General features: G+C 35.9%; 1 protein-coding gene across 1 annotated transcript in view; it reads left to right on the top strand.

Moving 5' to 3' along the window:
• The window catches only part of NMD3 (NMD3 ribosome export adaptor), a 67,375-nt gene that overhangs the window by 28,444 nt on the left and 17,456 nt on the right, over positions 1–21,475 (top strand). Inside the window, exons 11-16 of the mRNA XM_082839901.1 lie at positions 738–883; positions 7,107–7,219; positions 8,022–8,094; positions 9,356–9,462; positions 10,394–10,464; positions 10,788–10,898. Of these exons, the coding sequence (XP_082696027.1) occupies positions 738–883; positions 7,107–7,219; positions 8,022–8,094; positions 9,356–9,462; positions 10,394–10,464; positions 10,788–10,898 (621 nt within the window). The remainder of the gene's footprint in view (positions 1–737; positions 884–7,106; positions 7,220–8,021; positions 8,095–9,355; positions 9,463–10,393; positions 10,465–10,787; positions 10,899–21,475) is intronic.

Raw genomic sequence — 21,475 nt, 5'->3', positions numbered from 1 at the left:
GGTTTTTACCTTGCTCCTTCATCTGCTGTGTGTTTCTCTGTCTTCTCATTTTGCTTAACTTACTGTGTTTGGGGTCTCCTTTTCGCAAGCTGCAGGTTTGTAGTTCCCGGTTTTTGGTGTCTGCCCCCAGTGGCTGAGGTTGGTCCAGTGGGTTGTGTAGGCTTCCTGGTGCAGGGCACTGGTGCTTGTGTTCTGGTGGACGAGGCTGGGTATTGTCCTTCTGGTGGGCAGTACTGCATGTGGGGTGTGTTTTGGGGTACCTGTTACCTTATTATGGTTTTAGGCAGCCTCTCTGCTAATGGGTGGGGTTGTGTTCCTGTCTTGCTAGTTGTTTGGCATAGGGTGTCCAGCACTGTAGCTTGCTGGTCGTTGAGTCGAGCTGGGTCTTAGCGTTGAGATGGAGACCTCTGGGAGAGTTTTCAAAGCCTTTTGATATTACGTGGAGTCGGGAGGTTTCTGCTGGACCAATGTCCTGAACCTGGCTCTTCTACCTCAGAGTCACAGACCTGACACCTGGCCAGAGCACCAAGACCCTGTCAGCCACATGGCTTTTGGGGCTGCCATTGTAGATGAAAGTATAGGTGGAGTCTGAGTGTCTGAAATCTGCCTGCTGCCTTGCTGCTGCTGAAACCCTGGAGGCGGGCTCGGATGCTCTGGTCGTTCACCCGGGACTGCATTTAATGGCTTTTGAAATACTTCAGTTCTTTTGTTCTTCAATGTTCTTTGTTTATTCTTAGTTGCAGATATTGATGGCAACACTTTTTGGAGTCACCCTTTCAATAGTTTATGCCATCCCAAACAGCTAGAGGAGTTTATTGTTATGGAATGCAGCATAGTCCGAGATCTAAAACGCAATGCAGGTGCTGGAATGATATCAAAAAAGGTAAGTTCCATCCTGCTTACCTCCCCCTAGCCCCCAACTTACTATTTTAGTTTCACTCTCTCTCTCTTTTTTTTTGTATCTTTGTTTTTAAAAATTTGTTGGTAATTCCAAAATGTGGTTCCAAATAAGCTAACAGCACATTCAGTTAAAAATGCTTTGTGTGTTTGTATAACATTTGCTTTTAACATGTGGTCATTGTGGTGAAAACTGTCAGACTTATACTATCTAGTAAGTTAACTTTTCCTCTTTAATATTGGAAAAATTAAAAAAATATTATTATGAAAAAGCATTTCCTTTCCTTTTGTACAGAAGCACCAAATGACAAGCTTAACCCTCTTTTGCTTTTTAAAAAATTTCAAACATGTTGAATTAAATATATATATATAATCACTAATTACTGAATACTTCAATAATCATCTCTAAAACATAGAAACATTTTCTGTATAATCAAAGTGCTATCATACATATAAACTGCATAGTTTGCCAGATTTCCTTATTTGTCCCAAAGTGCCTTTTATGGTTCATTTAAACCGGTGTCTAGTTGGGGACTGTATATTGAATGTGAATATTGTACCTTTTAAATATTTAATAACAGCCCCCCCTTTTTTTCTCATTCATTTTTTTATGATACCAACTTCCTAATGCAACTAGGGCATTTATTTATCTTGTGGATCTAGTGTTATTGTTTCCTCATGATGTCATTTTTTAAAAAAAAATTATTTATTTATTTTTGGCTGTGTTGGGTCTTTGTTTCTGTGCGAGGGCTTTCTCCAGTTGCAGCGAGCGGGGGCCGCTCTTCATCGTGGTGTGCGGGCCTGTCACTGCCGCGGCCTCTCTCATTGCGGAGCACAAGCTCCAGATGCGCAGCCTCAGTAGTTGTGGCTCACGGGCCCAGTTGTTCCGCGGCATGTGGGATCCTCCCAGACCAGGGCTTGAACCCATGTCCCCTGCATTAGCAGGCAGATTTTCAACCACTGCGCCACCAGGGAAGCCCCTCATGATGTTATTTAACTTGCTTCGTACTCTCTTGTATTTCCTTTAAACTGGAAAATGGATCTAAAGTCCTATTTACGTTTAGGTTAATTTTTTTTTGGCAGAACATTTCAGAGGGGATGCTATGTACCTTTTATGATATATCAAGAGGCAAGTAATGTTTGGCTGTTTATCTGATAGCCAGGTGTCTCCATTGTAATTTAAGAATTTTTTCCCTTTGCTACTACCCTGCCTCCCTCCCTCCTCCCTCCCTCCCTCTCAGATGGCCTCAAATGTAGCCAGTAGGAGCCCCTTGAGAATAGTTTCTATTTCCTTCAAAAAAATATTTTTTAATGACTTACTTTTTTTAGAGCACTTTTAGGTTCGCAGCAAAATTAAGAGGAGGTAAAAGATTTTCCTGTATACTCCTTGCCTCCACACACGCATAGCCTCCACCATTATCAAATGCCCTTCTCCTGCCAAAAGAGTGGTACATTTGTTACAGTTGATGAATCTACATTGACACATTATAATCACCCATTGTCCATATTTTACATTAGGATTCCCTCTTGGTATTGTACTTTCTATGGGTTTGGACAAATGTATAGTGACATGTATCCATCATTATAGTATCATGCCGGATATTTTCACTGCCCTTAAAATCCTCCGTGCTCTGCCTTTTCATCCTTCCCTCACTCCTAACCCCTGGCAATCACTGATTTTTTTTTTTTTTAATACTGTCTGTATAGTTTTGCCTTTTCCAGAATGTCATATAATTGGGCTCATACAGTCTTTTCATATTGGCTTCTTTCACTTAGTAATGTGCATTTAAATTTTCTCCATGTATTTTCATGGCTTAATAGCTCTTTTTGTTTTAAGTGCCAAAAAATATTGTTTTGATGTACCACAGTTTACTCATTCACCTACTGAAGAACATATTGGTTGCTTCCAAGTTTTGGCAGTTATCAATAAAGTTGCTATAAACATTCTTTTGCATTTTTTTGTGTGGACATGAGCTTTCAGCTGCTTTGTGTAAACACCAAGGAGCATTGGGTAAGAGTATGTTTAGTTTTGTAAGAAACTGCCAAACTGTCTTCCATAGTGGTGGTATCATCTTGCATTCCCACCAGTAATGTATGAGAGTTCCTGTTGCTCCACATCTTCACCAACATTTGATGTCAGGATTTTGGATTTGTCAGTGTTTAGGGCCTTCCTAATAGGTATATAGTAGTATCTCATTGTCATTTTAATTTGTATTTCCCTGATGACACGTGATGAGTATTTTCTCATGCTTATTTGCCATCTGTATGTCTTTTTTGGTGAGGTGTCTGTTAAGGTCTTTGGCCCATTTTTTAATCAGGTTGTTTTCTTATTTTTGAGTTTTAAGGGTTATTTGTGTATTTTGGTTAAAAGTCCTTTGTTAGATATGTTTTTTGCAAATATTTTCTCCAAGTGTGGTTTATCATCTTATTCTCTTGACATTGTCTTTCATAAAGCAGAAGTTTCTAATTTTAATGAAGTCCACGTTATCAACTATTCTTTCATGGATCCTGCCTTTGTTATTGTATTGAAAAAGTCATTGCCAAACCCAAGGTCAGCTAGATTTTCTCCTTTGTTATCTTCTAGGAGTCTCATAGTTGTGTGTTGTACACTAAGGTCTATGATCCATTTTGAGTTAATTTTTATGAAGGGTGTAAGGTTTGTGTCCAGATTGACTTTTTTTTTTTGCATGTCAATGTCCAATTATTCTAGCACCATTAGTTGAAAAGACTGTCTTTGTTCCATTGTCAAAGATCAGTTGACTGTATTTATTTGGGTCCCTTGTCAAAGATCAGTTGACTGTATTTATTTGGGTCCCTTGTCAAAGATCAGTTGACTGTATTTATTTGGGTATATTTCTGGGCTCTCTTATTTTGTTCCACTGATGTATAATATTTGTTTATTCTTTTGTCAGTACCACACTGTCATGATTACTGTAGCATTATAGTAAGTCTTCAAGTTGGGTAGTGTCAGTCCTACAACTTTGTTCTTCTCCTTTAAAATTGTGTTGACTGTTCAGGATCTTTTGTCTTGGTATAACTTTAAAAGCAGTTGTCGATATCCACAGAATACCTTATTGGAAATTTTTTTAAATTGAAACATAGTTGACATACAACAGTATGTTATTTTCAGGTGTACTATACAAGTGATTTGATATTTTCATGCATTATGAAATGATCACCATGATAAGTCTAGTTACCATCTGTCTCTATACAAAGTTACTACAGTATTACTGACCATATTCCTTATGCTGTATATTATGCCTCTGTGGCTAAACTTGTTGGGATTTTGATTGGAATTGCATGAATCTGTAGGTCAAGTTGGGCAGAACTTACATCTTGATAATATTGAGTTTTCCTGTCCATGAACATGGACCATCTCTCTGTTTTAGTTCTTTGATTTTGTTCATCAGAGTTTTGTAGTTTTCCTCATACAGATCTTACACATATTTTGTTAATGAAATACACCTAAGTATTTCATTTTTGGGGGGGTGCTAATGTAAATGGTATTTTTAAAATTCAAATTCCACTTTTTTATGTTGGTATATAGGAAAGTGACTTTCGTTTATAACCTTGTATCCTATAACCTTGCTATATTCTGGGAGCTCTTTGGTCCGTTTACATTTTCTATGTAGATGACCGTGTCATCTGCAAAGATAAGTTTATTTTTACCTTTCCAATTTATATATACCTTTCATTTCCTTTTCTTATCTTTTGTATTAGCTAGGGTTTCCAGTAAGATATTGAAAATGAGTAGTGAGAGGGAACATTCTTGCCTTGTACCTGATCTTAGTGGGAAAGCTGCAAGTTTCTCACCATTAAGTATAATGTTAGGTTTAAGGTTTTTTTTAATATAAAGATATGCTTTATCAGGTAGTGGAAGTTCCCCTCTATTTCTAGTTTACTGAGAGGTTTTTTTAATCATGAATGGGTGTTGGATTTTGTCAAATGCTTTTTCTTTATTGATATCATCATGTGGTTTTTTTTTCCTTTTTAACCTGCTGATTTGATTAATGGGCTACATTAATTTGATTTTCACATGTTGAACCAGCCTTGCATACCTGGGTTAAATCCCACTTGGTAATGGTGTACAGTTCTTTTATGTTTTGTTGAGGATTTTTGAATCTGTGTTCATGAGAGATTGGTCTGTAGATTGCTTTCCTTGTAATGTCTTTGTCTGGTATTGGTTATAAGGTAATGTTGACCTTGTAAATGAGTTAGGAAGTATTCCCTCTGTTTCTGCCTTTGGGAAAAGATTCTAGAGGAATGGTATAATTTCTACCTTAAATGTTTGCTAGAATTCACCAGTGAATCCATCAGGGCCTGGTGCTTTCTATTTTGGAAGATTACTAATTATTGACTCAATTTCTTGAATAGATATAGGTCTATTCCTTTGTTCTTTTGACATGACTTTCCTAGTCTTTGAAAGCATCCTTACTTGGTGGGACAACACCACAACATTTCGGTGTTCCAAAATCACATAATTCCTACCCCATATCTGAAATCAGGTGTTTCTTCAAGGATGTAAGTCTGATTTCTTCTACTATAAAATAGTATTTAGAGGCCCCCCCAAACTGTATAGTAGCAGTGCTCATTTCTATTGAGTGCTATTTCTATTGAGGTAATATTGTGTCCTGAGACAAAAATAACTTCCAGTAACTTGAGAAAATCAATGGGAATGGAAGAATTACTTTTCATATTTTTAAAATAAAAAATTTGATGATATGATTAAGAACAAACGTTTAGGGTTTCCCTGTGGCACAGTGGTTAAGAATCTGCCTGCCAATGCAGGGGACACGGGTTCAAGCCCTGGCCCAGGAAGACCCCACATGCTGCGGAGCAACTGAGCCTGCACTCTAGAGCCTGTGCTCTGCAGCAAGAGAAGCCAAGACAGTGAGAAGCCCGCGTACCGCAACAAAGAGTAGCGTCCGCTTGCATCAACTAGAGAAAGCCCATGAGCAGCAACAAAGACCCAATACAGCCGAAAGTAAAAACAAATTAATAAAGTTATAAAAAAAAGAGAAATGTTTATCATTTAAGCACCACTACTTCCCCTCAGGCATATATAAAACTACTTTCTTGGGCTTCCCTGGTGGCACAGTGGTTGAGAGTCCGCCTGCCGATGCAGGGGACATGGGTTCGTGCCCCGGTCCGGGAAGATCCCACATGCCGCAGAGTGGCTGGGCCCGTGAGCCATGGCCGCTGAGCCTGCACATCCGGAGCCTGTGCTCCGCAACGGGAGAGGCCACAACAGTGAGAGGCCTGCGTACTGCAAAAAACCCCCCCAAAAAACAAGCTACTTTCTTTGCTTTCAAAAATGCATTTAGCTAGAATTTAGTGTTTCCCTGGTAATTCGATTTTTTTTTCCAGTTTTTTCCTAAATCTGGGACCTGTCTGTTATTTCAGTTTCTTCCCCTCTCTCTACCTCTTCTTTTCACCTCTTTGAGATTCCTTAATTCTATCTATAATTCTTAGTATTTTGCTCTTGATCCCATTTTACTTGGTTCTGTTTTTGTTAGTAAAAGGTATTGGCATGTGCTATACTTCATTCAGCCGGGAAGTTGGAAATGTCAGTTACAATTGCTGGTAAAATTCCATGTTGGAAAGGGACATTAATGGTTTTCTGCTTTAAAAGTTCAAACTTGAGATGATGTTTCCATAGTAAATAGTTAAAAAAAAAGTTATACCTCAAAATAGTAGACATTCAAAAAACTGATGAAGATTTGGGTTCTGTTGTGGTGGTAGTGGTGCTGCTGGGATTGCTAGATTATTTTCTCTGAAGGCTGTTTTTTTTAACCTTATGTGTAAAACAAGGGGTTGCTTAAGTTATTTTCTGGATTTAAGATTCCCCTACTTTTTTAGTTATTCTTTTTGCTCAGTCTCTGTTGGCCCATCTCCCTGTGAGAACATTTCTTTTGAAAATTCTACATATGTGTCTGTTTTTAGGTGACAATGTTAATGTTTTATAAAAGCCTTGAATAAAATCTTAACAAAAATATTTATTTTATGAATTACTTATGAGTCTTTTTCTGTACTCATAATTCAGTAATCTGTTAATTTTGACAGTGTTTCAGAGATCTGGAAAATAAAACAATTTCTGTCTTTAAAACGAAAATCAGAAAACCAAAATCAACATTGTATTTAACTATTCTATGAGATGCTTTTTAAGTTATGCCTAGATTATTGAAGAGTTCATTTTCTTTCCTGTTAAGCATACCCTCGGGGAAGTCTGGGTACAGAAAACATCTGAAATGAATACAGATAAACAGTATTTTTGTCGCACTCATTTGGGACATCTTCTAAATCCTGGAGACCTGGTGTTGGGGTTTGTATTATTTTATATTATTTTAAACTGCTGACTAGCATTGCAGATTTTCTCTGGGAGCCAGCAAAGCTATCTAAAATAGTTTATCTTAAAAAGAATTTAAGAGTTCTTAGGAGCCATATAGCTCACTTTATTATTGATAACTAAATGAAATTATTGATTGGACAGAAACCCATAGTTATTCCATTTTGGCCATCATCTTAAAGAGTCATTTATTACAAGATTTTGAGTAATTGAACCCTGAAGTAGTATGATTAGATTATGTTTGTAGTTTTGGGGGGGAGCAGGTAGTTTTTTATTATGCATATGCTGTTGTTAAAATATTTCACTTTTAAAATATGGCAGCTATATATGTAAAGGGTCTTTATAGGCATAGGATAGTCCATTCTGATGCAGAGCTTATAAGCATGCCTTAAACGTTATTTTTGCTCTTAGGGTTTCAGTTCCTTTTACTAGAGAATGAGGGGTGTTTTGTTTTTGTTGTCTATAAACTGAATGGAACCATGTAACTGAATCCTAATGTTAGACTGATATATAAGTCTGTTTTGCTTCTTTTACAAGCGTATAGTAAGGTGGACAATAATGGATGACATGTGAAACTGAGAGATAGAGTGTATTATTATCTTTACCAGGTCTGTAGAAGCCTGTTCACTGTATAGTACACTGCAAAACTTCTAAAGTGGGAAAGCGTATTAAATGTTTGATCTTAGGAGGAACTGTTAGGTGATCATCTATAAAATAAAAAGTTACATGGAAAGAGTAAGTGTTTTTGTCATTAAGTGTTTCATTGTTTTCATTTCAGGTTTGATTTGGCCAACTGTAACTTAAATGATGAGCATGTCAACAAAATGAAATCAGATAGAGTCCCAGATGTGGTAAGGCTTTAGATTTTCCTCTTTTTCATGTGTTGAAGACGATTGATGTAACTCTTATGAGTAAGATGCATGTGTTCACATTTTTGAAAGTAATCAATTTAGAGGTTTCTTTTGAAATTGCAGTTAAGGTATAATAGCAAAACCTTCATTTAAGATAATTATTCTTAGTGGATAAAATCCAAGATTTATTGAGTTTTTTGGTTGCTCTTATAATCAAATTTTCATTCTGTCAAAATACTTGATAGTATCTTTAGAGTAAAAATAAATTTGCAGCTAAAAATGATGACCTTTAGAATTTATCCCTGTTCATTCTTTTAGGCTCAGCTTATTCCATGTATTGTTAAGAAGGCATTTAGAGTTAAAACCATATTCAGGTTTGAATATAATTGTAGTTGAAAATAATCTTCACAGTGTTAGGTCTTAGAGAAAGAATGTTACTTCTGAAAAAAATCTGTTAAATTCTAACATGAGTTTATCAGAATCCTGAGTAACAGTGAATGTGAAATGTGAAAGACCCTATCTCCTGTTTGCTTTACTTAATCTTTTAAAATAAACATTGATCTCTTTAGCTGTGGGCAAAAATAAAGTCATGGTGTAAGAAAGGCTCCCCTCCTCACCACCCAGTTGTGCTTTTATTAATTAATAAATTAGGAAATAGCATGGTTTCGGTGTAATTCTAAATAGGTATTTTTCAAAAAGTTCATAAGAGAAGATCAAATGGTCTTACATAGATTTTGTATTATAAAGTTATTTTCATTTATTCCACACTTTATTAAATTGTTCTAGGATATACAGTTGTGAAAATATATATATATAATTCTATAAGTGCTTATTAGTAGGAGTGAAAAGGAGAAAAATGTCTGCCTGTAATAATGTTTCAGAGTGATTTATGTGAATGGTAGCTGAAAACGGAACTTTGGTATAAAGGAAGAAAAAAAACCGCCAGAAACGAAATTTTTGGTATAAAAAATTTTAATTTTCAGTCACTGGAAAATTTCAGTTAGTAAATTTTAACAGTTATACAAATAATGGCTAAATGAATTCTCATAAAATATTAAGTACATTAATAAAAATGTTAAAAGTTCTCTTGACACCACTTCTTGATCCCTACTCCTTTCCCTTAAGGTATAACCACTGTCATTAGTTTAGCGTCTTCCTGGCATTCCCATAAGCTTTCATTTTAAAAATTTTGTTGGATTTTGAGGTCCTGTTACCTAGTTCCCATTTTTTGTAACTTTGCAAATATTTCTCTTACTTTTAGGTGTTAATCAAGAAGAGCTATGACCGTACCAAACGTCAGCGTCGTAGAAACTGGAAACTGAAAGAGCTTGCAAGAGATAGAGAAAACATGGATACAGATGATGAAAGGTCCCACTTTCTTTATATTTTATATGTTGTCTCAAAGGAAATTCTTATGATAAATCTTTATGGGTTTTTTTTTATCATAAAGAAATAGTCACCACACACTTGCTCCTTGCACTCAATATTAATTTTCTGTTCTTATCAATATGTTGTTTGGATCAGTATGAACAGATGTAATGACATTTAACACAGATTTAGTTATTATTTCCTGGGTTATGACCTGACAATTGCAGTATTATTATTGATGATTCATTTGAAAATATAATGAGCAATTACCTTGTGGATATCACAAATAGCAAAGTATTACTTATGATTTAGTATAAAAAGAAAATACCACATTGATATCAAATATGCTGTTTTTCATACAACTTAAGGAGAAATGAAGATACTGTGTTCTAGAAAAGTTTATTGGATGATTGGAAAAGTGGCCTTAATGATGACATTAATGACACTGATGTATAAAAAACCGAAAAGTTTAAATAAAGTTGTGTCATGAAATGTGAGTGGGAAACAGCAATATTTCTAAAATATAGTCTCATAGTATAATTTAAAATATGTATATATAAGTATATAATGTTAAGTAGATATTGTAAGTATATATTTGACTATTTCATCTATAGTCTTAAAGTGTGTGTATTTTAACTTGGCCATACATTTTTTTGGGGGGAGGGTAAAGTATGAAGGGGTCTTGTTATTGTCTTATATTTAATGTCACCTATATTCAGGTGTGTGTTTTTTTTAATAATGTAATTTTGAAAGAAAAGAATTTTTAAAAACCTGTTAGTATTTAATTAACATCCATACTTGACCTTCAGTTACTATTTTTAAAGATTTTAATACTTGGGACACACTTATAATGCTGAAAATGAAGAAAACATTAACTTCATACTTTCTTGGTAAAGGTGAAATACTTAAATGTTTCTTTACCCTTCTATAGGCAATACCAAGATTTCCTTGAAGATCTTGAAGAAGATGAGGCAATTAGAAAAAATGTGAACATTTATAGAGGTTGGTGAATTAGGAGTATTTGATTTAAGTTGTAGCTTCTGTAAATAAATATATTAACCTAGTATGAGTATTTTGGTATCTTAAACTCTGATTCCATAAATGACTTTTGTCATGTGTCTTTAAAACTACTGTAAACATTTACCCCCCCCAAAAAAATCCCAAACTTGCACAACAGTAAAACTTATTAAAATGTTGTTTACTATACCACATTTGATATCATTTGCATCCTAGCATGATCCCTTCCTTAATTTGCTGACCCCTATACAAATATATTTGTATATTTCCATAGTTGTATTTGAAATCCTCTTTGTATTTTTTCTTAGATTCAACTATTCCTGTGGAAGGTGACACAGATGATGAAGGAGCACCTCGAATTAGTCTGGCTGAGATGCTTGAAGACCTTCACATTTCCCAAGATGCTACTGGTGAAGAAGGTGAATCGATGATGACATAATGAGATCATGTTGTAGATGGTTTCCATATCCGTAGGCTCAGGATGTTGGACAAAATAATTTTTACTGTCTATTCTGTCTATGCCTTCATATTGAGAGAAGAGAAATTTAGTTTTAAACCTGAATATGACTATTTTGATTTTTCACTTGAAGCACTGATAAAGGTTGATGGCTTTGAAGTTTTAGATTAAAAAATGCAGAATGTAATTATTACTGATATTTAGGCCATTTTACATATGGAATTTTATTGGTTTGCTTTTTTATCAGACACTAGTATTTTCACATACGATAGCTCTGGGTTTAAAAGCTCACAAGTTCTTATTCCTTGGAGGTTACCTAAATCTTCAAGCAGAAAACAAGCTTTCATATTCTTTTTATATTGATTGCTTTAGTAGAAGAGCATATGAAGAATCATTTTTAATAAGAACTTGCCATGCACTTAGTCCACTTTAGATCATTTTTATGTCTTTGGGATAGAAAACTTGGGGTTCAGTTTATCGTTGGACATTCAGTAGGAAAGCTGTCTTTTTTATTTGTAATATTTACATCTTCAAAAGCTGTTAAGCTGGAGATTATCTTAATTTTCATTGAAGAAGAAAGTATATTTAAAATATTTGTAGATTTGTAGCAAACAGTATTTAAAGGTTAAATAACAATTTGTACCTTTGTTGTTTTGGCTTTTGCCAGCAGCTTAGTGAAGTAGCTACTTATGTCATAAAAATGTCTTCCTATAACTTCAGGGATTTTACTTTTAAAATTTTGGTTTACAAATTGAGAAGGAATTCTCTTTTTATAAGTTTCTATCACTGAACACATCACTATCAAAAAGAATATTAGAATCCAGCATATAGTTGATGAAGTAATGAAAATGATCTTCATGCTTTATAAAACCACGAATCAGATTTGAATGAGGAATGCCTTCCACATCCTTGAAGGATAAACATTGGCTTGGGTTTTAAAGTGTTCTGAAAATGAAGTATTAAGATCCTATTTCTATAAGCAAGATCAGACTTACTAAGCGCTAATTCATAAATTCTATACATACCGCTATATAAGGAAATTGAGTAAGTGCTGAATGGAACATTTTCCTTTTTTTAAGATCAGACTCCCTAATTCTGAAGTTTTGAATAAAGGCCTGTGCTTTCTAAAGTGGCTTCTGTCTGCATATTTAAAGTTTTTACCTGTGGTCTGTGTTTACCTCTTCTATGTCAAGACTTTAAAAAGCATGAAAATAAAAACATTCTCCCCCTTTTTTGTGTCCTTGAAGTGATTATGTGGGTGTCATATTTAAATTTCATGCAGGTTTCTGAAGTAGAATTAATGTTATTTAAGTATTGTCATATGACTTTACCACTGAAAAATGTAATTTCTCACTAACCTTATTTAGTCTTTCTTGTTTTCATGTTGTGTCTTTATGAGTAATGAAATCTGTTGGTTGAAAGAAGGCTGTGACAAGATGAGGGAGTATAGCTAAAAGAAAAGCTGTTAGCCAAGAGTGCACACAGTTATATAGCCTTGATAAATCTACCATTTTAGAGGATAATTTCCAGGCTTATGTCCCAGAGTTGATACAACTTGAGGATGCTGGTATTAATCAGAATAACAGGAGCCTGATTTATAACCCAATTTATAAATATTCTAAGTCAGTATGATTGATTATTTTTTTGTGGCCAAATCTGCATTTGAAGCTGCTGTTTTATTGGCAAGGGGCACTTGATGAGCAAGGAAACAGTTGAGGGGAGAGAGTTGCTTGTGTGGTTAGATGTTTAACAGCATCAAGCTAATTCCTTGCCGCAGTGGAACCCAGAATTGCAGACTTTGTGCTAGAGCACACTTCTCTGATCAGTCCTGAGTAAGTGCCAGCTTTCCCATGACGCTTAAAATTTTAGTAAATGTGTTTATGTTGAGTCCCATCCTTTCTTTTTTTTAAATAAGTTTATTTATTTATTTTACTTATTTTTGGCTGCGTTGGGTTCATTGCTGCACGTGGGCTTTCTCTAGTGGCGGTGAGCGGGGGCTGCTCTTCGTTGTGGTGCGTGGGCTTCTCATTGCGATGGCTTCTCTTGTTGTGGAGCACGGGCTCTATATGCACGGGCTCAGTAATTGTGGCTTCCGGGCTCTAGAGCTCAGGCTCAGTAGTTGTGGCACATGGGCTTAGCTGCTCCGCAACATGTGGGATCTTCCCGGACCAGGGATCAAACCTGGCAGGTGGATTCTTCTCTGGATGCCACCAGAGAAGTCCAATTCCCATCCTTTAGATAACTTGATCTGTTATTTTTAGCCCAGAGGACGTTTACTTTAAAAAGTAATTTATTTTAAATTTTGACATAATTTCAGACAAAAGTTGCAAAATAGTACGGAGAATTCCTTGATACTCTTCACTCGGATTTGCCAAACGTGAACATAACCTTATATTCTTTCTTCCTCTTTTTAATTATTTTTTTCCTGAGCCATTTAAGAGTAACCCCCCTAAATATTTGGGTTTTCCCCTCCAAAACAAGGAATTTTCTTACATAATCACAGTGTAATGATCAAAATCAGAAAATTAACATTGACACAATACTGTTATCCAATTGATGGACCACATTGAGATTTTGTCAGTTATCCCAGCCATAAAGTCTTTTATGGAAAAAATAAATATCTAAGATTGTATGTTGCATTGGGTTCTCTTATGTCTTTAGACTTCTTTCATCTGGATCCATTCCTGATTTTTTTTTAATGTAATTGACTTTTTTTTTTTTTTTAACAGTACGCAGGCCTCTCACTGTTGTAGCCTCTCCCACTGCGGAGCACAGGCTCCGACATGCAGGCTCAGCGGCCATGGCTCACGGGCCCAGCCGCTACGCGGCATGTGGGATCTTCCCGGACCGGGGCACAAACCCTTGTCCCCTGCATCACCAGGCGAACTCTCACCCGCTGCGCCACCAGGGAAGCCCGTAATTGACATTTTTGAAGAGTCCAAACCAGTTGTTTTATAGAGTGACCTCAGCTTAAGCTTGTCTGACTTTCCTCTTGATTAAATTTATGTTAAGCCCTTTTAGCAGGACTTCCCCAGACGTAATGCTAAATTCTCAATGCATTGCATCAGGAGACGTATGCTGTCAATTAGTCCAGATGTTCCCAGATGTTTTTGGGTTATATTAGTTGGTTTTCTGTTTGAAGGGATTAAAGGATTTAATCCTTTGCAATTGTTATTTTAACTTGATTTTTCTTTTTAAATTCATTAACTTATAGATGGTGAAGCTTATGCTTTGATTTACAGTTCTTTGAATTTTAACATGTGTATATTCATGTAATCGCCACTACAATTAAAATACAAAAAAATTCTATCATCCTCCCCAGTCCCCTTAAATTCCCTTTGTTTTCAAACCCTTCACCCATCCTTAATTCCTGCCAACTTCCAATCTGTTTTCTAACCTTATGGTTTGCTTTTTCCAAAATATGTAAATGCAGTCGTACAGTATGTGACCATTTGAGTGTGTTTTTTTTCACTTAGCGTGGTACACTTGAGATTCATCTAAGGTGTGATATATATCAAGAGTTTGTTACTTTTTATTTTGAATAATATTGCATTGTATGGATGTACCACATTTTATTCATTCCTCTGGTGAGGCACATTTGAATTTCCAGGTTTTGATGATTAGGACTAAAGCTGCTTTGAATATTTGTATACAGGTTTCATTTTATTTGGATAAATAACTAGGGATGCGATTGTTGGATCCTTATAGTATTTGTATATTTAACTGTTTTCCAAGTGGTTTGTGCCTTTTTGCTTTCCCACCAGAAGTGTATCAGCATCTCAGTAACTGTGCATCCTCACCACCACTTGATGTTGTCATTTTTTTAAAACCATCCTAATAGGTGGTTGGTTGTGTCCTTTGTGGTTTTAATTTACATTTCCCTAATGGCTTATCATGTTGAGCATCTTTTCATATGCTTATTTGTTATCCGTATATCTTCACTGGTAAAATGGCCGTTCAAAACCTTTGCCTACTTTTAAAAATCAGATTGTTTGTTTTCTTTTCGTTAATCTTTTCTTTTGTTGCTCACATTATCCCAGAATTGGCTAATGGGTGCCCCATCAATGTGGCTCCTGTGTCCTTTTGCCAGGTTCTTCTCCATATATTTGAGTTTATTCATGGATGCTGATAATGTAACTCTTTGAGTAGGTTTTGGATTTCCCTTGTTCAGGACATGTGTGCAGTCTCCTCTTGGCTTATTTTCATGATGGGACCAATTTTCCTAAAAATAGACCAATTTTCTTAAAAATAAGCCAGCCTTAGTTGAGTCAGCCTGTGAATTAAGGAATCATGAAATAGCATCATAAGAAACACAGATATAGGCTATTCATTCTCAGTTTATCAATTCTGTCACATGTTAAAATAGCTTGAGCAGTAGGGTGGTGAGCCTTGATGAAGGCAAGAAATCAGTCTCAATATCTCTTTGAACTTAACAGTAGTGTAAGGAGAATAATTGATTTGATACATTTTGAAAGAACCACCTTATTGCCCAGGAAAGAGGCATGCTTGAGGATGCCTCCTGGTAAAACAAGATCTAAATATTTTAAAGTTATTAGAAGTAGGTTTGGCAGTCACTGTGTTTCTGTAGCAGTGCTGCTTGGACAGTTGCTCACTGACTTAGGATTTTTCACCTTTACCATGGTGTGAAAATGATATGCATTCAATAGAAACCATACTTTGAATTTTTATCTTTTTTTTTTTCTCTCTCTTTTTTTTCCTCTTTCTTTTTTTCCTCCTTTGGCTGTGCTACGCGGCAAGCAGGATCTTAGTTCGCCGACCAGGGATTGACCCCACGCTCCCTGCAGTGGAAACACGGGGTCTTAACCACTGGACCACCAGGGCAGTCCTTGAATTTTGATCTTTTCCCAGGCTAGGAATATGCAGTACGATACTCTCTTGTGATGTTGGTCAGTGGCAGAGAGCATAGCTCCCAGTGCCATGAGGGAGTAAACAGTCAAGGTACTTATGGTCATTCTGTACACATATAACGGTTCTGTTTTTCACTTTCAGTACAGTGTTCATTAAATTACATGAGATGTTCAACACTTTATTATAAAATAGGCTTTGTGTTAGATGATTTTGTCCACTGTAGGCTAATTAAGTATTATGAACATTAAGGTAGGCTAGGCTAATCTGTGATGTTTGATAGGTTAGGTGTATTTAAATGCATTTTCCACTTAATGATATTTTCAATTTATGATGTGTTTATCAGGACCTAAACCCATTGTTTTATCTGATGGAGGTTTTGTTTTGTCTTTGGTGGAGTTGGCACTGCAATGGTGCCTGTCACATTTTTCTTCTAACACAGTTTCACATAAATACGGTTATTTAAAACTGACTTCATAGTGTTGTTGTGAAGTACTTTAAGATAATATATGGCACTAGTGAACGAGTAATTCTAGGGAAGCTATATTATCTAAAAATAAAAGCATGTTTGAAGTCAGCTTATCTGCCATCTGTTAGCTCTGTGGCCTAAAATTTCTGAACCTCTAGTTCCTTATCTTTTAAAAAGGCACAGTGGTGTTCTTTTAAAACGGAATAGTAGTGTTCACAGAGTATTGATAAAATTCTTAGCAGGGCTTCCCTGGTGGCACAGTGGTTGAGAGTCTGCCTGGCAATGCAGGGGACACAGGTTCGTGCCCCGGTCCGGGAAGATCCCACATGCCGTGGAGTGGCTGGGCCCGTTAGCCATGGCCGCTGAGCCTGTGCGTCCGGAGCCTGTGCTCCGCAGTGGGAGAGGCCACAACAGTGAGAGGCCTGCGTCCTGCAAAAAAAAAAAAAAAAAAAATTCTTAGCACAATCAATATGCAACAAGTTGTAATTATTCAATAAATAGTATCTGCTTTTAAAATTTATAATCACAGTTCTAGTGTTTAGTATTTAAGTTGAGCAAACAAATCTTGTATGCTTATATGTTTTAGAGCAACATAGAGCTTATTCTAGAAAATGTGTATGGCACAGAGAACTATAAAGACAAATCATAAATTGCCCATATTTCCAGTAGAGAGAGATCTATCATTTAACACTTGGCTGTTTTTTCTTTTTTAATAGACATTAATTTTTAATAGTTTCAGATCTTCAGAAAAAGTGAGAAGATAGTACTGAGTATATCAAACCCAGCTTCTCCTGTTTTTAACATTTTATATTTTAACATTTTATATACTTTGTTATGCTTAATAAACCAATATTGATATATTGTTATTAGCTAAGTCCATAGTTGATTTGATTTCCTTAGTTCTTATGTAATGTACTTGTTCTTTTCTGAAATCCTATCCAGGATACCATGTTACATTTGGTTGTCCTGTTTCCTTAGGCTCCTCTTGGCAGGGGCAATTTCTCTGAATTTCTTTTTTTTGATGAACTTAACAGTTTTGAGGAGTACTGGGCACAGATTTTGTAGGATGCCCCACTATTGAGGTTTGTCTGATGTTTTTCTCATGATAAGAATGGGATTATGGGTTATTGGGAGGAAGACCACATGCAAAGTGCTATTTCCATGACATTATATCAAGGGTATATACTGTTCGCATGATTTATCACTGTTGATGTTGGTCATGGTCACCTGACTGAGATAGTGTTTGTCAGGTTTCTCCACTGTAGAGTTACTCTTATTTTTCCCCTTTGCATAATGTACAGTTTGGAAGGAAGTCACTATGCACACTCCACACCTACGAAGTAGTGAGTCATGCTGCTTTTTCTTGAGGGTGGGATATCTACATAAATTATTTTGAATTCCTCTATATGGGAGATGTGTCTCTTTTTTCCCATTTGCAGTCATCCCTCCATATCTTTGGGTTCTGCATCCACTGATTTAACCAACCTCAGATTAAAAATATTTGGGGAAAAAAAGAGTGTATATACGTGTATAATTGAATCAGTTGCTGTACAATAGAAATTAACATTGTAAATCAACTATACTTCAATTTAAAAGAAGTATTTGGGACAAAAGTTCCAGTAAGTTCCAAAAAAAGCAAGACTTGAATTTGCCAAATGCCAGCAACTATTTACATTGTATTTGCAACTATTTACATAGCATTTATATTATATTAGGTATTTTAAGTAATCTAGAGATGATTTGAAGTATATAGCGGGGTGTGTCCAATATGCAAATACTGTGCCCTTTTACATAAGGGGCTTGAGCATCCTCAGATTTTGGTACTTATGGAGGGTCCTGGAACTAATCCCCTGCAGACTCTGAGGGACAACTGTACTAGTTTGTTCAATCATTTATTTAAAGCAACATGGACTCATGAGTACTTATTTTATATTTTGGGTTATTAGCTAATACTATTTTACTTTGCTCTTTGAATTGTTCTAGATTTGGTCATTGGGAGCTCTTTTGGTTGGCTCCTGTGCTCCTTTGACATAACCCTACTGGGCTTGTGTATGTAGATTTTCTTTTTTCTTTTCCTCCTCTTCCTCCTCCTTCCCTCTCCTCTCTTACCCTTCCCTCTTCCCTACACCCCTCCTCTCCGCTTGTCTCCCTCTCCCTTCACATTCACCTTTGCATTTCCTTATTCTCTGCCACCATAATTATGGCACTACAAAGTCATTTTGTATATTTACTACCTTAGAATCAGCCATTTTGCCAAGAAATTCTGCTTCCATTTATTGGAGAATGGTTTTAGAAACCAATGTCTAGGCACAAGGAATGCTTGTTGCTCCTGTGTGTCATTTCTTTTAGGACCTCTTAGCTGATGGGCTGAAAAAAATGCTTTTATACTAACCTGTGTATTTACACATATTTATAAGTATTTCTCTATGTAACCATCTCTAGCTACATTAAGCTAAACATGAGTTCATACTGTCTCCAACTCTTAATTCATTATGTCATGGATCAGTCTAACTTCCCTCGTTTATCTGTAAACTCCCACTCCAGTAGTAAAATAAATAAATAAATAAAAACCCTGGTCCCTGTCATCTGCCATTCATTTACTTAATTATTCAATTCTGGTATACATGTATAGCTGTATCAGAATTGTTAACCTCTGCCCATTACAACATTATTTATTACAGTAAGTGCTTATGTGCAGTTCCTTTTGCCTTTAGTCTTATAGACTGCAGTCATTTCCAGAGTTATTTAGTGACCTAAATAAACCCGCCCCACCTCCTTCAGTGAGGTGGTTTTTATATATTTGTAATACAGTTAGAATCTCTTGTCACAGTCTGCATTTAATCCCCTAACCTAAATGATTTTTTTTAATTTGCATGGATTAGGTTAAGGTTCATTTTGTGCTATAAAGTTACATGGGTTTTGACAAATGCATCATGTCTTGTATTCACCATTACAGTATCATACAGAATAGTTTTACTGTCCTAAAAGTCCCCTGTACTTCACCTATTCATCATGAACCCCATACCCTTGGCAACCACTAATCATTTTACTATCTCTATAGTTTAGTCCTTTCGAGTGTCATACATGTGATATACATATCATATATACATATTATATGATATGTAACCTTTCATACTGCCTTCTTTCACTTAGCAATATGCCTTTAATGTTATTCTATCTTTTGTGGCTTGTTAGTGCATTTATTTTTATTGTTGAGTACTATTCCATGGTATAGGTATACCATACTTTGTTTATTCGTTCACGTGTCAAAACATATCTTGGTTATTTCAAGCTTTTGGTGATGATGAATAAATCTGTTATAAACTTCCATATGCAGGTTTTTGTGTTGATAAAGGTTTTCACATCAATTGGTTGAATACCTAGGGACATGTTGATGGCTTTTATGGTAACACTATGTTTAGCTTTGGAAGAGACTATCAAACTGTCTTCCAAAGTGGCTGTGCCATTCTACATTCCCACCAGCAATGTGTAAGAGTTCCTGTTGCTTTGCATCCTTGCCAGCATTTGGTATTGTTAGCTTTTTTGATTTTAGCTATTCTAATAGGTGCATAGTGGTATTTCATTGTTGTAATTTGTAATCCCTGTTGACAAAGGATGATTAGCATCTTTTCATATACTTAATTGCCATCTGTATATGTTCTATAATGAGGTGTCTGTTCAGATCTTTTTTTTTTTTTTTTTTTTGCGGTACGCGGGCCTCACTGTTGTGGCCTCTCCCGTTGCGGAGCACAGGCTTTGGATGCGCAGGCTCAGCAGCCATGGCTCACTGGCCCAGCTGCTCTGCGGCATGTGGGGTCTTCCCGGACCGGGGCATGAACCTGTGTCCCCTGCATCGGCAGGCGGACTCTCAACCACTGCGCCACCAGGGAAGCCCTGTTCAGATCTTTGGCCTTTTTTTTTTTAATTGAAGTATAGTTGATTTACAATGTTGTGTTAGTTTCAGGTGTACAGCAAAGTGATTCAGTTACACATACACATATACTTATGTTTTTCAGATTCTTTTCCCTTATAGGTTATTACAAAATACTGAGTATAGTTCCCTGTGCTATACAGTAGATCCTTGTTGGTTATCTATTTTATATATAGTAGTGTGTGTATATGTTAATAACAAATTCCTATTTTATGCCCTCCCCATTCCCTTTGGTAACCATGTTTGTTTTCTATGTCTGTGGGTCTATTTCTGTTTTGTATATAAGTTCACTTGTATCATTTTTGTTTTGGATTCTACATATAAAGGATATCATATGATATTTGTCTTTGGCAGCCCATTTTTATTTTTTTTTATTATCATTTTTAAATTAATTATTTTTGGCTGCATTGGGTCTTTGTTGCTGTCCGCGGCTTTCTCTAGTTGCGGGGAGTGGGGGCTACTCTTCGTTGCGGTGCGCGAGCTTCTCACTGTGGTGGCTTCTCTTGTTGCGGAGCTTGGGCTCTAGGTGTGCGGGCTTCAGTAGTTGTGGCGCATGGGCTGTTACTCCACGGTATGTGGGATCTTCCTGGACCAGGGCTCGAACCCGTGTCCCCTGCATTGGCAGGCAGATTCTTAACCACTGTGCCACCAGGGAAGCCCTGGTGGCCCATTTTTAAATTGAGTTTTTTTCCTTTCAGTTTTACTGAGATATAATTGACATGCAGCACCATATATATTTAAGGTATACAACATAATGATATACATCATGAAATGATTATCACAATAAGTTTATTGAACACCGATTATCTCATAGAGATACAGAATTAAAGAAATAGAAAAAAAATATTTTTCCTTGTGATGAGAACTCTTAGGATTAGGATTTACTCTTAACAACTTTCATATATAACATACAGCAGTGTTAATTATATCCTTATTGAGTTTTAAGAGTTCTTTGTGTATTTTGGGTACAGGTCCTTTATCAGATACCTGTTTTGAAAATATATTCTTTATTTGTAGCTTGCCTTTAAAAATATATATGAAAATAATATATGTATATGAATTATTTATATATAATATATGTCATTTACTTATATATGATTATGTAGAGGTGAGATCATACTGCCTGTTTATTTTTGTACCTTCTTTTCTCTTTAACATTATTTTATAAACCTTCTCTAAACCGTTAAATTTTTTAAAAGGTATTTAATAATAAAACAATATTCCACTGGTAGATTGCAGAAATAGCCCCAATTCTTTACTCTTCACTGTGTCC

This window comes from Leucopleurus acutus (assembly GCF_964270905.1).
Source record: "Leucopleurus acutus genome assembly, chromosome: 5".
Classification (NCBI taxonomy): Eukaryota; Metazoa; Chordata; class Mammalia; order Artiodactyla; family Delphinidae; genus Leucopleurus; species Leucopleurus acutus.
The sequence above is the reverse complement of the archived record's forward strand: the minus strand, read 5'-3'. Positions and strand labels throughout refer to the sequence as shown.